This window comes from Kogia breviceps, chromosome 2 (genome assembly GCF_026419965.1).
Source record: "Kogia breviceps isolate mKogBre1 chromosome 2, mKogBre1 haplotype 1, whole genome shotgun sequence".
Lineage (NCBI taxonomy): Eukaryota > Metazoa > Chordata > Mammalia > Artiodactyla > Physeteridae > Kogia > Kogia breviceps.
In genome coordinates, this window is record NC_081311.1 from 142371740 (window position 1) to 142391776 (window position 20037).

At 37.0% G+C, this 20037-nt stretch overlaps 1 protein-coding gene across 4 annotated transcripts in view; it reads left to right on the top strand.

Moving 5' to 3' along the window:
* Positions 1-20037, top strand: part of MAP3K20 (mitogen-activated protein kinase kinase kinase 20) — a 170411-nt gene that overhangs the window by 86916 nt on the left and 63458 nt on the right. For all 4 annotated transcript variants that reach the window (XM_059054546.2, XM_059054547.2, XM_059054543.2 and 1 more), the window contains exons 5-9: positions 3636-3701; positions 8008-8036; positions 8153-8290; positions 14165-14251; positions 19522-19596. In XM_059054546.2, coding sequence (XP_058910529.1) covers positions 3636-3701; positions 8008-8036; positions 8153-8290; positions 14165-14251; positions 19522-19596 — 395 coding nt within the window. The remainder of the gene's footprint in view (positions 1-3635; positions 3702-8007; positions 8037-8152; positions 8291-14164; positions 14252-19521; positions 19597-20037) is intronic.

Sequence of the window (20037 nt, forward strand, 5' to 3'; positions counted from 1 at the left end):
AGTATCCAGAAAACATGCCTTACTGTAGGATTAGTTCTACTCATTTCGGATACATAATAATATGCTAAAAATAGTAACCACTTGCAAAAAAAATTTTTATTTATCCTGCCATGCAAAAGCAATTCAGATTTTATTTTATATTTAATGTAAACTTGGAAATCACCCTTGGAAATGAAATATTTTTAATACACAATATGCCTAAACAAGGTGCCTAGTTCTTTTTCCCTTAAAAATTCCTGCATAGACAAATGCTTTCTAAAGCAATTTAAATTCCGTTTATTTTTATCTTTTTATTTTCCATTTTCCTAACTGAATGTTTCTGAGTTTTATTTATAACTGTCAAAGTTGCTTTGGAAACAACTTAATCTAAATAATGAATGCTGATGGTTACGTTTGTATTCTAGCAACCCCTAGAAAGCAAGTCTTTCCAAATTTTACTGGAGCAATTAACTCCTTTGCATTTTGCTGCTCCAATCTCTACCAACATCTCTTTACAAAGCAAATAAAGGAATATTTAGCATCCAATAAGGAAGGCAACTCATACTTTGCTTGCACTGGGAAGTCACACAGGGACTTCCAAAAGTAATAGCCTTTCCTTTGGGGAATTATCTTGTCTGCTTTAAGTTTCATCAACACCTGCCAAATTCTTCAAATGGAGAAAGTGAAAATTTTTTTTAAAAAGTTTCATGCTAAATGCTGCTGCTTGAGTGATACTTCATTACCTTATAAGAATAATAAGCTCTATGTTTAGGATGGTATACCTAAGGCTTTGGCTGTGTTAATTAACTTAATTGTGTATTCATGCATCAGACATCTCAAATCAGCCTTAAAATTTCACATTCTTCAAGACACTTTCATGTAACATCATAGCCACTTCTCTGCATATCAGTAGGCCACCTGTTTGTAAGCAGGGTAATGTGCTATTATTGGAAACTGCCTGAAGCATTGTGGAAATACACTTACAGAAATGTAAATACATATACATGCAGTCCTTGACTTAAAACACTTCACCTTACAGACATTTGCATTTAGGGTGCTCAGCCAATTACACCCATCTTATTACTTAATGGCACTTAGGATGGATAGACCGAAAACAAATCAACCGACACCAGTCACTCAGCTTCCAGCTGTACACCCTCCACTTAAGCTTCTCTGGCCCCCAGCCTGTAAACCTCATCCCTCCTGGTCCCTTCCCCTGCAACAGTCCCTGTCTGTAGGGCAAGTCCTTTGGCTCCAGATCAGCTCAGTCATTCCTGTGGTTTCTCAAGAGCCCTGGCACTCTGTATCAGAAGGACAAGGAAGAGAAGGAACAGGACTAAATAGCACACTGGAACTAGAGGTAAAAAATAGGGATGGAGAAAATGGGAGTGTTCAGAACCACACGGTAATAAAATCACTTTTTGGTGGCTGATGAATTAATCTGAAAGGCAAGTTCCAATGTGTTTGGACTCAGGTGAGAAGCGTGAGGCAGAGAAAAGACTTGTTTATGTGTAGTCACAAGTAATACTTAATACTTAAAATGGCCTATGAAAGGAAGAAGAAATCAATGCTTTCAGAACGACTTCTACCCTCTCTGATAAAGCTATGTGTAGAACTTGGAGATGAAATAGGAAGGCTTGATTTTTGTTGATTCCATTTTGAATTCAGCTGTGCCCTTCAGTTTGACCATGACTAAAGTCACTGAAGCAACAAGATGTTGAGAAATCAAAGGATGAATAATTCATTTCAAATAAGAGTGGATTCGTGCATTTTGAAATAGGCATTGCTTAACATCACTGCAGAGAGAAAACCTCCTGAAAGGCAAAAAAAAAGATTCTCTTCTTTCTGGGTGGGAAGATGGATGGAGGGCAGACCAGCCAGTATATCTGAAATTGCTACAAGTCAGTCAACAATGGGTAAAAGGAACAATTAAAGCAAATAAACCAGGATCCAATCTCCAAATGGTCATCATTGATTCCAAATCTCCCCAGTGACTCCTGTGAAATCTTCTTTTTAGGAAACTCTGAATCTTAAAATTGATGAAAGTATTTTTCAGCATTCCTATTTTTTTGCAATAAAAATAAGGCAGACAGAATTGTAGATAGCTCTATAAAAACACATTAAATGGAATTTTATATGATTTTGATTACAACTGTTTATGTACACTAAATAGTCTATAAATGTATACTATATGTTATACACAAATAATTTACAATACTTTTTCTCATAATATCTGCCATGAGGAAGAAAAATGCCTGTATTTAAAGCTTTTGTGCTTGAGCATTTTTTGAAATTCTTTATTGTCAGCAAATGTAGAAATGATCTAGGTCTACCTCTAATAGTAATTAAATAGTTTCTACCTGAAAAATTATTCAGGAATTCGATTCTTAAAGAAAAAGAGAAATAACTATAAAATTCTGTCATAAAAATTATTAAAAGTTACCTGAGTTGTAGCTTTTGAATTTTCACAGCTTAGAATATGTAGAACTTAATATTAGAAGAAATATTTCTTTTATTCCAGTTATATCTTATTTAAGATCATTTGAATTACTAATACTTTTGTTGACTCCTCAGTAATATCTTTATATGGCAAGAGTTTAAATTTTTTGAAATTCTTCTTTGTTCTTTCATGATTCTTCACTATATAATAATCAGACTAGTAGAAAATAATAGATTATTTTTTAAATTAGCCTTTATAAAACTGAAATTTTCTATATACTGATAAAAAGAACCAAGGCCTAGTTATTAAATTATTGTTCAATAGATAGTTCATTAACCAAAGGAACCTGTTTGATTGGGGTGAGGGGCTATTCCATTGTTTAGAAAAGACAACTTGAGAAATAAAGAGAGGAAATGTTTCAGTAGAAAATGCTCTTATTCTTTATTCTAAGGGGATAGACTATATAAATACTGGGAAAGAGTCATTTTTAATTCAAAATAATAAAACTCTACTTTATATACATCCAATTTACTGAAGTAACCTGATTTTCAATATGTTGTAGAGAATTTTAGAGTACATTTAAATATAGATTATCTCGAAGACTTATCCTTGTAAGAAGAATAAAATATTTTGTAACTACTGTATATCTTTCTATCTGAGGATCCCCAAATCCTTTACCAACCACAACTAATGAATCCAACCAGTTCTCCCCACCCCTACCCCACCTCCCCTCCCAGGGTCTTACTGGAATGAGTACTGAGAAACCAAGCTGCACTGGGTAACTGCAGACATGCAAATGAAAACTGAAATTTTTGGTCAGAACTTTGGCTGATTTAGAAGGCAGTTGGTAGTATAGAATACCTTAGTCATTAGAGCATTTCTTCCAGTGGTATCTGTGCTATTTTCGTGCAGACTCCAGAAAATTAAGGTGTCCTTATTGGGTATTATAAGAAGCTAGCTTTATCCACAATCAAATTCCAACTTCTAAGAGGTTAAAGCACATAAGTTTTTCTTAGCATATAAATTTTCTTAATGTGGGCATATCCTGTCCCTATTTTATCCATCATGGAAGAACAGAGCACATGAATTTAGTTTTTGCTATTAAATCCTTTGCAAAAATATGGAAAGTAATACTGATGTTTAAAATAGAAAGGTAATACTGATGCAATGTTGAAAAATTATATTAATAGGACTTTCTTCCTTTTTGTACAAAAAGGAATGCACTATTTACATATGGAGGCTCCTGTCAAGGTGATTCACAGAGATCTCAAGTCAAGAAATGGTAATGTAGTCATATGTTTTTATTTTACCTATTTTATTATAAAATACATGCACCGTTGTATAGAAATAGGCATCTTGCTTTCCATATCTTTTGTAACCTGCTGTTTTGACTCACTGCTGATACTGTGAAAATCTTTCCTCTATTAATAAATATTAAAATCCTCCACATTATTTCAAGAAGCTGCATAGTATTCCACTGTATAAGTAGCACAGAATATGGACATTTGGGTTGTTTACATTATTTTTTCTATGATAAGAAATGTTGAAGTTAATACTTCTCAGTAGACATTTTCAACACATCCCTAATTATTTCTCTGGAATCATTTTCTAAAACAGGTATTGCTGGTCAAAGCACATAGTTGTGTATTTCTAGTCTTCTATTTTTAGATGGCTCTCTGTACTAGCAGTTTGGAGTTTTGTTCTTGTTACTCCTGAGTGATTTTGTGTAAATTTTTTATGTCACTCACATTACCTGAAGGAGCGCCCCAAAATGATCAGCACAGGTTTGGAAAGTAAGAGCTTTCTTTTTCTTCTTCTCTACTTCCTAAAGTTTATTTATGATCCTGTATTTTATAATTCGGAGAGTGAGCACTTTTAAATGGCAGGATTAGATGTTACCTTCAAGTAGGAGTGGTAATAGAATGCTTTGTCCATTACATCACTTGAAAATTAATGGAAAAAGGCAGTGGCATTATTTAGCTAGCCAGCACTCAGAGTTTGCTACTTAAAAACAAAAAATCTGGTCTTCCCTAGTGGCGCAGTGGTTCAGAGTCCGCCTGCCGATGCAGGGGACGCGGGTTCGTGCCCCGGTACGGGAAGATCCCACATGCCGCGGAGCAGCCAGGCCCGTGAGCCATGGCCGCTGAGCCTGCGCGTCCGGAGCCTGTGCTCCGCAACGGGAGAGGCCGCAACAGTGAGAGGCCCGCGTACCGCAAAAAAATCTTGCTATCAATTCATTCACATGCTTTAATTTTTTACTTGCTTTCTAAGTGATTCTTCTAAGTATGGAGGAGGAGGAAAACAGTTTATTTTTAGAAAATCTTTAAATCACTGCAGTTAAAATGGGTAATTACTAATAGTGTGATCCTTAGAATGAGTAGTCGTGGTCAGCAGAGGAAGAGAACTCAGGAATCCAACCAGCTGCCCAGGACCTTGATGCTTGTGGGGGTGGAGAAGGGGAAGTTGTCGGCAGCTGCCACTCCTCAGCAGTCCAGGTTGGACCAGCACCCTGACCCTGACAGTTCACTCTGGCTGATTGTTCTTGCCCTTTTCTAGGTTTCATCATTTATCCTTTGGCTTTTCTTAGACATAAGCTTCCTGGAGCTAAACACTTTAAATATATATTGGCTAGCAGGAGGTCATTAGGAAATAATACAGAATCTAGTAGGAAGTATCAGAGTCTTATGACTTTGTACGTTTTCAGTTCTTGCTCAGAAAGAATTTCAATCTAAATAAGTTGTTTAACATCTCTCCTTTTAATCTAGTTTATCAGTATATCCTAAATATCCAGTGAGAGGAGAATGGTTAAATTATCCAAGATGTCATTATGAAGACTAACAATGGAGAATGTTCCCATTTTTTAAAATTAAAGTTTGCGGGCTTCCCTGGTGGCGCAGTGGTTAAGAATCTGCCTGCCAGTGCAGGGGACACGGGTATGAGCCCTGGTCCGGGACGATCCCACATGCCACGGAGCAACTAAGCCCGTGCTCCACAACTGCTGAGCCTGTGCTCTAGAGCCTGTGAGCCACAACTACTGGGCCTGTGTGCCACAACTACGGAAGCCTGCACGCCTAGAGCCCGTGCTCCGCAACAAGAGAAGCCACCGCAATGGGAAGCCTGTGCACTGCAATGGTGAGTAGCCCTGCTTGCTGCAACTAGAGAAAGCCCACACACAGCAACAAAGACCCAACGCAGCCAAAAAAAAAATTACAGTTTGTGTAGTTACTTGATGGGAAAACATATACACATTGAAACAATATAGATCAAACTTTTAACAGTTTGGGGGGGTGGAAACAGAATAGTAGGACTTTAATTTTCTAAGTTATATAGATTTATTGATTTATATATTTTTAATTTATTTATTATATTTATTTATTTTTGTCTGTGTTGGGTCTTTGTTGCTGTGCACGGGCTTTCTCTAGTTGTGGTGAGCGGCGACTACTCCTCTTTGCGGTGCGTGGGCTTCTCATTGCGGTGGCTTCTCTTGCTGTGGAGCATGGGCTCTAGAGTGCAGGCTCAGTTAGTTGTGGCACACGGGCTTAGTTGCTCCGTGGCATGTGGGATCTTCACGGACCAAGGCTTGAACCCGTGTCCCCTGCACTGGCAGGAGGATTCTCAACCACTGCGCCACCAGGGAAGCCCTAAGTTACACAGATTTATAATGTTAGACTTTTTTTAATGAACACTTATTAATCTTATAATCAAAAAAAGTAGTAGAAGTATTTTTTAAATAACTGAATATAGTATTAACAATATTTATATTTTTATTTGAAAAAATGTATAGCTTATTATATATAGTATCAAATTTACCCTTAGGCTATTTCTGTGTATTGGATCATGCAAAGGTTATTTTCTCCACTTATCAAGGTCATTAGTAACAGCTAAACTATTAGTATTGCTAAACTACCATGTTCAAGGCACTGTGTGGCTTACAAAGGAAAGGCTAGAAACATTTCTTCAGGATTCTGCCCTTGGCCTCCTCCCTTCTTATGCTCTTATTTGCCCACTCCCATAAAAGCCCCAACTACATCTTAACACTCTCAAATAGATCTCAGCTTCAAAACTGTATATCTATCTGCTTATTGAACATATTCACATATGTATCTTGTGTGATCCTAAAATGTATTGTGTCCAAGTTGATCTTTTCATCTTCTGCCTACCCCCAAAAAAATTATTCCTTCATTCCCTTCTCAGTGAGTGACAGTACCAGTTGCCTAATCCAATAATCAAAAAAAAGGAATTACAGTTCGATTGCAGAGTTCCTGTTCTAATCATTATGCTGTATTGCCTCTATTTTATTTCCTCTTTGAGTTCTCCTCCTCCTCCCCCATATCCAATTATCCAAGCCCAGTTGATTCTGCTTCCTAGCTGTTTCTTGACTCGGTCCACTTCTCTCCTGTCCTTTGCCACAGCCTTAGTGCAGGCATCGTCATCTCTCTTGCACTACAACACTGGTGCACACAGTGATCTCCTTACCTGTGTTCTGTTCCCTTCTGCACATTTGACCATTTCATTCCTCCACTTATAATCATTCATTGCCTTTCCATTTCTCACAAAGGCTCTTCTGCACCTGGCCTGTGCTCTCCAAAATCGCATGCCTTTTCCTCTGCTCCTGACCTTTTGCACAAGCTCACTCTTCTGCTTAGAAAACTGCTTTCCTTCCCCAGGTCTCATCTTTCTGGTTAGCATAGCATCATTTCTTCCAGGAAACTTCAACCTCCTTACACTTTGACTTCTTAGACTGCTCTTTGGTCCTATGGCAGTCTCCATGCCTCTCATCATGGAACTTATCCCACTTTATTATAGATGTTTAACTGTCTTTACCATTAGACTGTAATCTCCACCAGAGCTGAGACAATGCCAGTCTTGCTCACCTTTCTCTGCTAGAACATAGTACATTGCCTTGCCCATAGTATATGCTCAACAAATATTTGTTAAATGAATGAATGTATGAATAAGTAAATAAATGAGTATTATCTCTGCCTTCAAGAAAATTACTCTTCAACTGGGAGGAAAAACCATATATACCATGAAGTAATAATGCTAATTATTCCTCAGTATCATGTTGACAGTCTAGTGGCAGAACCCAAGTAAAAATTTGGTTCTCTTGACTACTACTAATCTATGCCTTTTTTTTTGCGGTACGCGGGCCTCTCACTGTTGTGGCCTCCCCCGCTGCGGAGCACAGGCTCCGGACGCGCAGGCCCAGCGGCCATGGCTCACGGGCCCAGCAGCTCCATGGCATGTGGGATCTTCCCGGCCTGGGGCACGAACCCGTGTTCCCTGCATCGGCAGGTGGACTCTCAACCACTGCACCACCAGGGGAGCCCAATCTATGCCATTTTTGCTGGACACTACTTCATTTAATTTAAACCAGTGTTTTGAAGCCTTTTTAAATCACCACCTCATAGAATTAGTTTTGTATTTTTATTTTAATGTCAGCTCCTTTTTACAAAATCTTCAGTGCAGTAAATACTTTGATTTTACCTTTCATAATGCCATATGGAAGATAGAAATAGAAGTTTATAATTTTTTTCAGTATAACTCAAATTAGATGTTTCATAATTTATCTTTTTTTTTTCTTTTAGTTGTTATTGCTGCTGATGGGGTGTTGAAGGTAGGACTCTATTTTAATTTTTAAAAATTTTGTTAATTTCAGATGTAGGTTTTGTGACTGGTAATTCTTTTATTAGTCCGTGAGTAAAAAGTTGATACTCGTTTCTCTTTTCACAGATCTGTGATTTTGGTGCCTCTCGGTTCCACAACCACACAACGCACATGTCCTTGGTTGGAACTTTCCCGTGGATGGCTCCAGAAGTTATCCAGAGTCTCCCTGTGTCTGAAACTTGTGATACATATTCCTATGGTGTGGTGAGTTCATTTCTCATTTTTTTGTTGCTAAAGGACATGCAAAAAGCAGACAACTTACAGAAGCAGGGTATACAATTTAACACAGTTTTAAAACAATGATGCTGTTTCTGGTGGAATGCCCAGAGCAGTGGCAACAGAGAGAATATTTTCTAATTACTTGAAGGTTTACTTTGATCATTTTTATGCACCTGAGTTGTTTTGTCCTGTGTTGAGAAGAAGCCAGTGCCATCTGCAAGAAGCAAATTTAGATGGAACCTAAAATAGTGTTGGGCCTGATGCCCTCCTACGGAGAGTGCCTTCCTGGGTGGACATATGTCTGTAGAATATCTCTGTAAGTCAGTGGATACAATGTGGAACAGGACTTCATTGTCATGTGTTGCTCAAAAACCACCAATGGAGCTGCCAAATGAGTTAATTAACAGGAAATGTCAACCATTAAACTGATTAGTGAATTTCTGGAGAATACAGAAGAAAATGTGCTTATCATCTAGCACATAGCCTTGCCCATGTCTGCTGCAATGGCTATCTGAAGCATGAATCTAAGGTCTCACATAAGAATACCAGCAGAGCAACATAGTTACAAGAACAGAATAATGTGGAGGTCGGGAGGTGGGATGCTCAAGGGATAGAGACCACAGGAATGAATCAGTGAGGGAGAAGAAGCTGCTAGAAGGAGGAGTTTTGAGATGGATCATTCTTGAAGAATAAGTTGTATCTGAATTAGCAGAGAGAAGGAAGTGGGGGCAATGGGGGAGGAGAGGCGGGGAGGGGAGAGTGGGCAGGGAGGTTCCTTGGTGGACAAAGGAATTTGTTTGTTGCCCTTTTTTGAGGATAAGTTTTTTATCCCTAAAAATGCTGTATTTCCTTTAAAAAGTCCTAAATAGTGTTTGGAACCCCCTGTCTTCGCCTCTCATCTCCTGATCATATTGCCTCTCTATTTTATAACTTCTTAAAAGGAGACTTTCATAACAATGGGGGAAGAGCAGTCTAACGTTAGACCAAATCAACATGCCTCTTCTTCCTGAACTTCTGTATTTTCCACTGAAGGTGATAGCTGATAGCACTGGAGGAGACCAACACTGTCAAACCCATTCCTTTTTCTTTAGAGTTCATCAGTCTCTAGGTAATTACTGCTAGCCTCAGTAAGTTCTGGGCTGGTTTCATTGAGCTAGCTTTTTCTAAATCATTACTACATCTTATGTATACCAAATTAATATAATATCAGTTTTGTTGGCTATTGAAAAAAATCATTTCATGAATGAAATATATGTTTTTGATGAAAGGCTAGAATTGTAAAAGTTGGAAGACAGTAGTAGCATCAGGTTAAATACCTAATTTTCCTTAATTCTGTGTGCTTCTGAGAATGAAGGCTATAACCTATTTTAGACAGTGATCAAATAATTCTTCTCAAAAGAAAGGGAAAAAAAACAAAAGTTCCTGAAGAAATATATTCTAAAGCTTGTCCTGTATGTCAAAAATAACTACATTCTAACCATCCTAAAAATCATCTGCTGGGGAGTCTGAAAATGGGGAAATTTGTTGCGATTTAATACTTTTTGTGAGATTATTTCCTCTTAATGAAGTTATGTTCCTCATTTTTAAGCAAAAATCTATTTATTGTGTCAGGCACTGCGCTAGACACCAACTTAGGGCATTTTAAATTTTACTTTGCCTGCTCCTTGAGACCAGTGTCTCATTTTATCCTGTGGAAACAGGAGCCAGCAAACTTTTTCTATAAAGGCCAGATAGTAAATATTTTAGACTATGAGGGCCACCTACAGTCTCTGTTGCATATTCTTTTGTTTTTTACAACTCTTTAAAACCGGTAAAACCACTCTGCCATCTGTAGCAGACTGACATTTGAGACCCCTGTGGAACCCTCTTATTCCAGATTGGAAGACAAGCCACATGGCTGAAGAACGGTTCCTAGTATTTTGATAAGGGACCACAATTCTCACTCCTTCCCATTGCATGTTAGTTTTAAAACGGGCTACTCTTTTGCTATCTTAAAGAGAGGGGTTTACTCGGAATGCTGGTTATTCTTACCCCATAGCTGCATCAGCAGAATTCCATTCAGAAAAGTGCACATGTGCTCATTTAGTTATAAATGACAAATCAGGATTTTATTTAATTCTGACCCCTTCCCATAGTACTGTCAATTAACACCATTAGTGAAAGAAAAAGTACAAGGCATGCTTTACTGAGCCTTTTTGTTTAAACAATCACAGTTGTTTTTTTTTAAATGAAAATAGCGTTAAATGTCCACAGTAGGTACTCCCTAAAAGAGCAGTAGATGACAGTTATTAAGGGCCATGTTAGCTGTAGAAGATTATAGTGCATAAACCTTGAAAATGATATCTATCTAGGAGAGCAATGCGGGGATATAGAATTTTTGATGTCCTTTCAAAACAGGTGAGTAACCAGAACTCCTTTGTCAGTAGGTGCATCTGTTTGCAGAAAACATACCAGGGTTCATTAAAAAACCTGTTCCATTAATTGAGCTCCCACCCACAGAGCAGTCACAGGCAGATGAATAAGAACATAAAAAACAGTTGTCCCTTTTTTGAAACCCATCCCCAAAACCCCAATATATGTTTGCTTTTTATTTTTCTTTCTCAGACTTGCTGTAAGAATTTAGCCCTTCATAGTCTCAAAGTCCCTAGCCCTTCCCAGTTTAATTAACCTCTGTTTCTTCTTAACACATGAGGAGACTAGCCAGCCTTGAATAGCCCTGAAATAAATGTGCTGGTGAAATGCCAGAAATGGATCTTGTGATCCTTGCTTCTGCTCTGGTAAGCTTCGCCAGGCAGGCAATTGTTTCTCTTTTATAAGGCAGTAAGTAGATTTTTTTTCTACCCCCTTCTGGTGACTTCTCTTGAAGGACTAAACCAGGAGTGTTTAGGATATTATCCACGAAAAAGAAAAGATTTCAGGAGAGCCAAAATCATTGAAGAATTAGCCTTCTGAGAACTCAAGACATAGCCACTCTTTAAAAACAAAGCTCTCCTAATGACAATGCAGAAAGGATTACCCTCTCAGAAGCTTCTCGGCCAAAACCAGCTTTGAAAATAGAGTGGCTTATGAGGGAGCATCACTGCTTCACTTGTCTCTGAGCCCTGTTCCAGAACCAGCCCAGCTCAGGTAATGGCTTTCCATTGTTTGTAAAAGAAAAGGCAGGAAAAGTACACAGCCTTGTCCAAGTTTCTCTTCTGTAAACGGAAAATAGAAATTTCCCTTGTGAACCCAGTTTAAACATGGGGATGTCTCAATATAAAATGAGTTGGAAAATATTTCTAAGGTGAAAGATCACAATAATGTTTGGCCTGCATTTTCCATAACTGATATTTTCAGTCATAGTTTAATATACTTTTTGACCTCTAAGTGACTTCCTCAACAAAGTTACATTTTTTGTGCCAAATGTCATTTTGTTCAGTAGAAAAAGCTGTTGTCCTGTCTCATAGCACCTACTTTTTTTGATGCATTTCTGAATGGTGAATAAATAATAGGAAATCTTGAGATGTGCTGATCCTGGAATTAAACTAAAGACCTCACTCATTTGGGCTTCAGGACCCAGTGGTTAAGGACACCATCCCCGCCATCCTTGCCAGTTTCACATCCATCAAGTGGCTCCCTCAGCTGTGGTAGCTCTTTAGAGACACAGAGAGGGAGTAGAATGAAACTATCCTATTTTTTCCAGGATTAGAACCCTCGGAGAGATATAACTCGGGTCTTATTAGATTTTGGGACACTTTCCAACTGAATATTTTGGGAGAAAGAACGACACAAATCTTTTTCTGGTGTCACTCCCCAGGCTCTTGGTTCTGCATCTTACCCCACAAAACCCAGGCAGCCTTTGTGTATGTGTGCGCACGTGCAGTGTATTGTGCAGACAAGCCAGACTCCAGAAGGAGGGGTGCAAGGCTGCTTATCCAGACGTTTTGGGGTCCAGGGCATCAGATTTATTGAGGCAGTCATTCTTCCCATCCTCCTTAGGAATGCCAAATCCATTCATTTACTTGCCCTCTGTACCCTTCCCCTCCCCAGTCCCACCACCGGGAGGGTGGTGATTGCAACAAACTGAGGGGCTTCATTTCCTGCTCAGCCTTCTTGCTGCCTCTGTCCCCCACCCCACCCCCGTGCCGCCGCCCTGTGTCAGGTTACCACACACCTGTTGTAGTTCTCACCCTCTCTTTACTTTCAGTGTTTGCTGGAATCATCCATCCCCTTCTGGGATGCCCCTTACCTTTTCCTAAGCACTTGTGTGACTCAAATAGAATTATTCAGTAGCTCTTCTAAAGAAGTACCTGACACACTTGATTAAAAGCCCAAAGAGGCTTCTGTGAATTTCTTTTCCTCCTGCTTGAGCAGCATCTGCCAATTTCCCTGATTTTGCTGCTAATTATCTTTGTATTAGCCAGAATTCATTTAACATGTTATGGCTCCAGTAAGACCCAGCGCTGGCTGAGGAAATAGTGGATATTGGATTCCCTTGAACAGTGTATATATCCTCAATCTACATTCTTATTTAGAAATGGGTTTTTGTCTTTAGAACAACAGAAGTGTAAATCAGAGGTGCTGAATTCGTTTCTGCCATGGCTCCATACCGAAACTAGAGCCCACTGCATTCTCTTATACTGTAGCTCTTCCCTCTCTACAATTACATGTGTTCAAGACCTTGACCTTCAGGGGTGAGACAGCAAATTCATATTCTAGCTCTGCCACCTGATTACTCAGTGCCTTTGGGCAAGTTTATTTAACTTCCTTAAGCCTTAGTTTCCTCATCTATACAATGAGAATGATACCTCTCTGATGGGATTGAGATGAATCATGTTAACATACCAAAAGGGTTTAACAGAGTAACTGGAACATAATCACTCAATAAATGATAGCGGTTGTTATTATTACGATTATTATTGATAAAATTATAATTGCTTTTGCACATCACAAAAATATTGGTAGATTCAAATCTTAATACTCATTTGTATAAATAGAGAAAGAAACTGAATGTAAAAATCTCTATTACTCAGAGTTTAAAGAGAATACAAAATCATTGACTGTTTTCAGCATTTCCAGCATCAGTTTGCTTTGTTTGGGCATTCCAGTACAGATTTATTAATCCTGCTAATCGCGAGGATTGCAGAGAGATAACACAAACATAAATTTGCACACACATGAACACGCACGCATACACAGCCTATATATATGTATGTATATAAGGCGTTCATTACATTTTAGAATATAGTATAATAAATTATGTGGTAGGTGGAGGGAAATGAATCCCTTAGACTGACTCATTTTGAGAGAGATTTCGCCAAAGCACAAAATCTAAATGTTACAGTTTGGCGAGTACCTACCATTGTGGAGTAAGTGGTTTAGCCAGTGATTTGGATTTGGCGCTCGATTTTTTTTTTTTTATGAGACCATTATTGAACCTTTGAAAATATGGTTGAATTCCCAGTTATTCTCTTATAGAGCAATTTATCAGAGATTGAAGTTGCAAAGAGTTTTGACCAACAAAATATAAAATCTAGTTTGTGGTGAAACATGAGAATTCTGTTAATTTACAAGATAAAGTTAAATCACTGAGGCCCACTGCTTTCACAAACTTTTAAGCCTGGCTCTAGATATTCTAATTCCTAAACCAGATTTTTTGTTTTTAATATAAAAAGGGAACAGTAACAACAACAACTAAAATATATATATATATAAAATATATGGAAGAAGTCCTCTGCATGACTATATACATTTTGCCCAAGTTTCTACAGATGGAGTCGGTTGTGCCTGGTAACTGGATACAGTTAAATGTTAAAGTTTCAGTAATATACCAAAAATATGAAGTACAAGAATAAAAATTCCATTTTCTTTTTGTTCCAGGTTCTCTGGGAGATGCTAACAAGGGAGGCCCCCTTTAAAGGTCTGGAAGGATTACAAGTAGCTTGGCTTGTAGTGGAAAAAAACGAGGTAAGACTGCGATTCTCCATTCAGGTACATAGATCAGAAAACAGTATTGGGGTTTTGCAAAAGACTTTTTCATCTTCTTCAAATTGAAAGTAAGTTCACGCTTATGGAAAGATTAGCAGTAGGAGCTAACACAAAGGGTCAAAGTGATGTTATTCCTCATGAATGGACCCTTTACATCTAATTGTTGCAGCTTCACGTCGTGATGCTGTAGATCAAAAATTGTACAAGTACTGTACTAGTTTCTCAGTCTCAATTGTAAAACCTAGGGGTTTGTTCTTAGTGATGAAAGAAGCCATTGCGTCCAAGGTAGGGGAACAGTTTTAACTCCATCTCCTGCGTTTAGGACATCTTTTTTACTGTCCGGGAGTTGATATATCTGTAAGAGACCTTCAGCTACTTCAACTTACCTCTCCCAGCAGGAGTCACTATAGTACAAGAAACTGTCGCTTAGATGAGAATTTCAAAAATAAAAGAAGAAAAAATAGTTTCAAAAAAGGGAAAAATTACAGTTTTGCCACCTACGTTGAACACTACATTGAAGATGAGCTCCTCACTGGAATTGGCGAGGCAGTGGCATAACTGTTCCCTTCTTCATGCAGAGCCTTTCCATTTCAAAAGAACTTCAGTGGCGTAAACACCGTTTGTGCTGTGTCCCCAGCCTCGCTTTTCTTCTTCCCACAAATTGAGGCTTTCCGTTAGTTGGACCTATGAGCCAACATCAGAGAACATGGTACATTCATATCAAAGACAGCAAATACATTTTGAAAGGTTTAAAATTGTGACTGAAACGCACAGCCATGGAAATTCTCAGCATAAGGATGAAGCATCCATTATCAAGGTATTATGAGAACTTAGATCAAGTAATGGAAGCATGCAGTTGTCTTTGCAACGCTGCAAAACAACTTTATCTCACAAAACTTCTTCATTCCCACATCTTATCTATGCCCTTCACAAAAGGGAAGGGTGCAGGCTTAGGGTAAAATAATTTGCAAAGCGGTGAATATGTAACAATATTCCCTTTTTAACGCTTTAAAAGAATTAGATTGATCCGCTCCCCACGTGAGTGCAGGAGCAAACTAGATCAATCAAAAAGCTGCTATTGACTGAGAGAAACCAAGTTTCCATATTTTAGATCACATAATTCATTGGTTACCTTATTAATTTGTCCTCCTGAGCCACTGAGAGTGGATGAAATGCTCATGATAGCTGAACTTGATGGGAGAGAGCTGCCAATTTAAGAAAAATAAAAAGGTGTTATATTCAAGAATGTGTCTTACTCATTGTTTCACAGAGGCTCTTCTGTTTTAATTAAATGGGATGGTTATTCCTGGTGAGCTATTAAATCAGACCTCACACACAGGGTAACTGATTATCTCATGGTATGAGAACCCACTTGATTCTGTTCAGTTTCTTTTGCCAGTGAGATGATTAGAGGTTTAGTTCTGGGTTGACAAAAAGAGTGAAGAAGATTATTGACCTTCTGTTGACTTTGGAGCAGAACACTCAATGTCATTTTTTCCCTCTGTATCATTTCAAGATAAACTAGGAGGAAATTTTTTTAAAAGCTGACTGGACCCTCCAAATATGTATAAGACAGAGTAATTAATATTTTTAAATATTTCCTTTAAAGGAGGGCAGAAAAGGTGTGAATCTAAAGCACTAAAAACAAAGAGAAAAATGAATTTAGAAGCTGCCTTTGAGTAGCTGACTTGAGGATTGAGAGTCCCCCATAAATAACCTTCAGAATCTCCTCAGCAGGCTACATGAGGAGGCCATCTCCCCCTTTCTTCCCAGGAATCCCCTGAAGTAGAGTTTCCATCGTGTGATCTCATGATCAGCTAATAACAGATGGAGACTCTTCAAATGCCTCGCATACTATATTTATTAAATGAAATAGTCATTTGAAAGAAACCTACACAGTGAAATAATTTCTCTCAACTTTCTAATGAACCTAATGAAAATTGGGTATTACAAGGATATTTGTTTGTCTGTTCTCATTCTGCATATTTATTTCATTTATCAGAATATGGAAATTAAGTTCAAATGTAGTTTCCATTGTCATCATTCAAGAAAATGTCTTCATTCTACCTCATAAATGGAGGCACTTATTACCAAAACAAATTCTGTTGAGATAGCATTAAAATAATTCCCAAGGATTTATTTTATTTTATAATAAAATTGAGACTTTGACTTAAATACAATTTATAAAAATCCCTTCAAATTCCAGTTATTTTATTTTAGTTATTTTTACTCTGGAATACCTTGGGCTATTGAGTTGAAAAGAGAAAGCTATAGTTTTTATTTAAGAGGCCTCATTGAAATAAAGGATGACATGTTTAAACTTTCAGAGAGACATTTTAAATGTGAGCTAGTCACACTAGAATGCTAGTCATCCTAGACTCATAGGAAGCTGCAAAAATATTACAAAGAATTCTGCGTACCCTTCACCCTGCTTCTCCCATTGGTGAGACATAGGTATAGTATAGTATCAAAACCAGAAAATTGACACTGATGCATTACTGTTAACCAGACTGTAGACCTTATTTGGTTTCACCATTTAGGATTGCTTTTTGCATCTATAGGAAGAGCAATACTTTCTAAAAATTATATCTGAAGACCTTTGATTCCAAACCCTTAATAATGAAATAAGGTCTTCAAACAATCATTTTTCTATTATTAAATCCTATTGAAACTAGAATCTGTAAAGCACTGTTAAACTTTACAAAGCAAACAGTGAACTCATAGAAAGCGTGAAATTAAGAGGGTATTACTAATAAATTTTTAAAATCTTACAGATATATCTATCTGCCTTTGTAATTTCCATAAAACTCAATTAGTAGTCATTCAGAATGTTCTGGCATTATAATTTCTATCTTTATAAATGCTTAAATGTGTTTTATTCTAAGTAGCAAAATTACTATTCTTTGTTAACATAGAAATCCTCAGAAACTTAATCCATTGTTCTTGACTACACTTTAAAAAAAGATAATGAACTTGGCTTAAAAAATAATTATTGCATCTTATGTTGAAAATGGTACAAAAAAGAATATGATCTTTTTAAAAAATATCATGCCTAATTTAGTGATTAGGAAATATTTTAATTTTAAATTTGAAACGGTTTTATTTTAAAATATTTAAGTTTTAAGTAGTGTTGCAAACCTGGTGCTAATATCTGGTTATTTCAGGATGTTTTAATGAATTAGGAATGCCCACAGTTACATAATCAGGACTTAAATATTTTAGATTCTCTTTTAAAGTACTTTTTAGTGTACCAAAGTAATCCGTTACATGAAGTGTCTGAGTCTAGATTTAACTGATATTTGACCATCTCAGATAATTTAAAATAATTATGTCTCCTTTTATAATGTCTTACATGTAGTATCTAAAAAGTTTGTCAGTAAGAAAAGATCAACATCCATATTCAGCCAGTTCACATTTCAGTTCTTGGGAAAATGTGCTAAAGTTATGTTGAAAATGTTACCTTTTATGAAAACTTATTTTTCATTACACATGGAGTACATTCAGTCACATAATTGCAGTCACTGTCTGTTTTTATTAGTTGCCATCCCCAACCATCTTACTTTTATTTTTAAGTAAACACTTGATTTTCCTTTTGACCTTCATCAAAAGGTTTCCAGTTTGCATTACAGTAAAATAATAGTACCATTTACTACATCTTGCTCTATTCTATGAAATCACAAGACCAGAAGTTTAAAAATGCTTAGTGTAGCCTCTAAGTTGGAGAGTTGTTTTTTTTTTTTAACTTTGCTTTAAAGTTTTATTTATTTTGGTTTATTTTTATTTTAATTCCAAATATAGATTGTCTGTTTTCTTGCCAAGGCAACTGTTTTTCTAGTTTTATACGTAGCCTCCCCCAAATCCAACTAAATTGTTTTCAGTTTTTTATTTGCAAAACTTCTTGGCAAAAAATACTGTAAAATAAATCTTAGTACAGAGGCTGTCAGCTCTATCACACCCAATGCTCTCTTTATAACAACTATGTTAATGCTTCATCTTCTTCCCTGAAATGAAATTCAGAGGTAGTACAACATTGTATTTTAAGTCAACATGATGCTCTAAATGTAATATAAGGAAGAAGTAAATATGTATTGCAATGTATAAATGCTCAGGTATAACAATGGTAGAGGTGATAATGGAAGTTTTAGATGCTTCCACCTATGGATAAATAGAATTCAACAGCTAAAATGCAAAATAGAAATGGGTTGTATTAATGATTCCAGTACCATGAGCAACACTGTTTTAGGCAACATTTTCCCCAAATCTTGGTAAGGTTATGAATAATGCAAAAATCAATCTGCCCTTGATTTATTTTATTTAGTAGTTGCATTCATAGAATGTTCAGTGTATTTTAAAAATATTTTTTTAAATACTCTATTTATAAATCAGATTCTAAGGCTCAGAAAATTATAAGCCTCATTGGTTTCTTATTTTATTCACATGAATGCACACGGGGCATTTGAAGTTTGGTGGAATGCAGGAGAATTTTTAATCAGGGCTTTAGGATATATTGAAAGATGGCCAGCATTCTTGACCTGCTCCAGGTGCAACCCTCCAGACTTTAAAACAAAAATGTCTCTGTAGATCTGTAAACTGCCCCTGGGGGCATTACATGTCCTATGAAAACCACTGCTGTACAATGTTAGAACAAGACTGATCCTCACATTATAATTTTTGTTCTATCAAGTCCTTATAGTTTATGCATTTGACCAAAACTAAGCCATAATGAGTCATCCATTCAGAATGTCTCATTTGCTGCTGAGAGAATGCACACTTCTTTAAAATTATCTCTGTGCTCAAGATGTTTTCAGAAGTTGTACACCTATTGCCAAAGTTGAACTGTTTTCCTAGTTACCTGGCCTGTTTGCATATCTCATAGTTGCCTATAAAAATACAGTGATAGATGTGTGGTTTAGATTTACTATTTAAGTTCCAACTTGCCCCTCTCGTACTGCAGTTTCTTTTAGACTTGATTCTATATTTTGTTGTACTTGTTGTGCTGAACCCTATTTCTTCATCCACTGTGATTCCTCTTTGGAGGAAAACGGTAAAGTGTCTTTAGAGATTAGATGCTATGAACCTAAATGTAAATTCTCGCCAGTCACATATTAATCAATGCAAGTTTTATGTCTTTTTTATGCTACTAAATTAACTCCTTTATACCTTTCAATTAGAATTTCCTTCCTTTAATGAGAAAATCCTTGTGTTTTGTTTTGTTTTGGTTTGATTTATTTTTTCTTTCCCTGTTACAGAGATTAACCATTCCAAGCAGTTGCCCCAAGAGTTTTGCTGAACTGTTACATCAGTGTTGGGAAGCTGATGCCAAGGTACACACACACACACACACACACACACACACACACACACACACACACACACATATATTTGTTGTTGTTGTTGTTGTTCTGAAATTTCACTTGTTTGTTTGGCTTTGACTTTTTAAAACTTGGGGTAATAAAATTCATTACAAAGCGAAGCTGGGTTGCTGTTCTTCCGAGCCCCAGATTGACTGTGAAGGCTTTCTGTTGACATCTACTTGTCTTGATCCCTAGAAATCATTACTGGGTCTTTCTTACAGCACTCTGGCATTTTTGAGTCAATAAAAAAGAATTTTGTTACCTTGTTTTTAATCTTTAATAGTAACTGTTGCACCTTCATGTTATACAGATGCTAGCAAACAGTGCTTATTGTAAGCCAGGAACTGTTCCAAGCACTTTATGTACGTTAACTCATTTATTCCTCAGAATATCTCCGTGTACTAGGTAGTG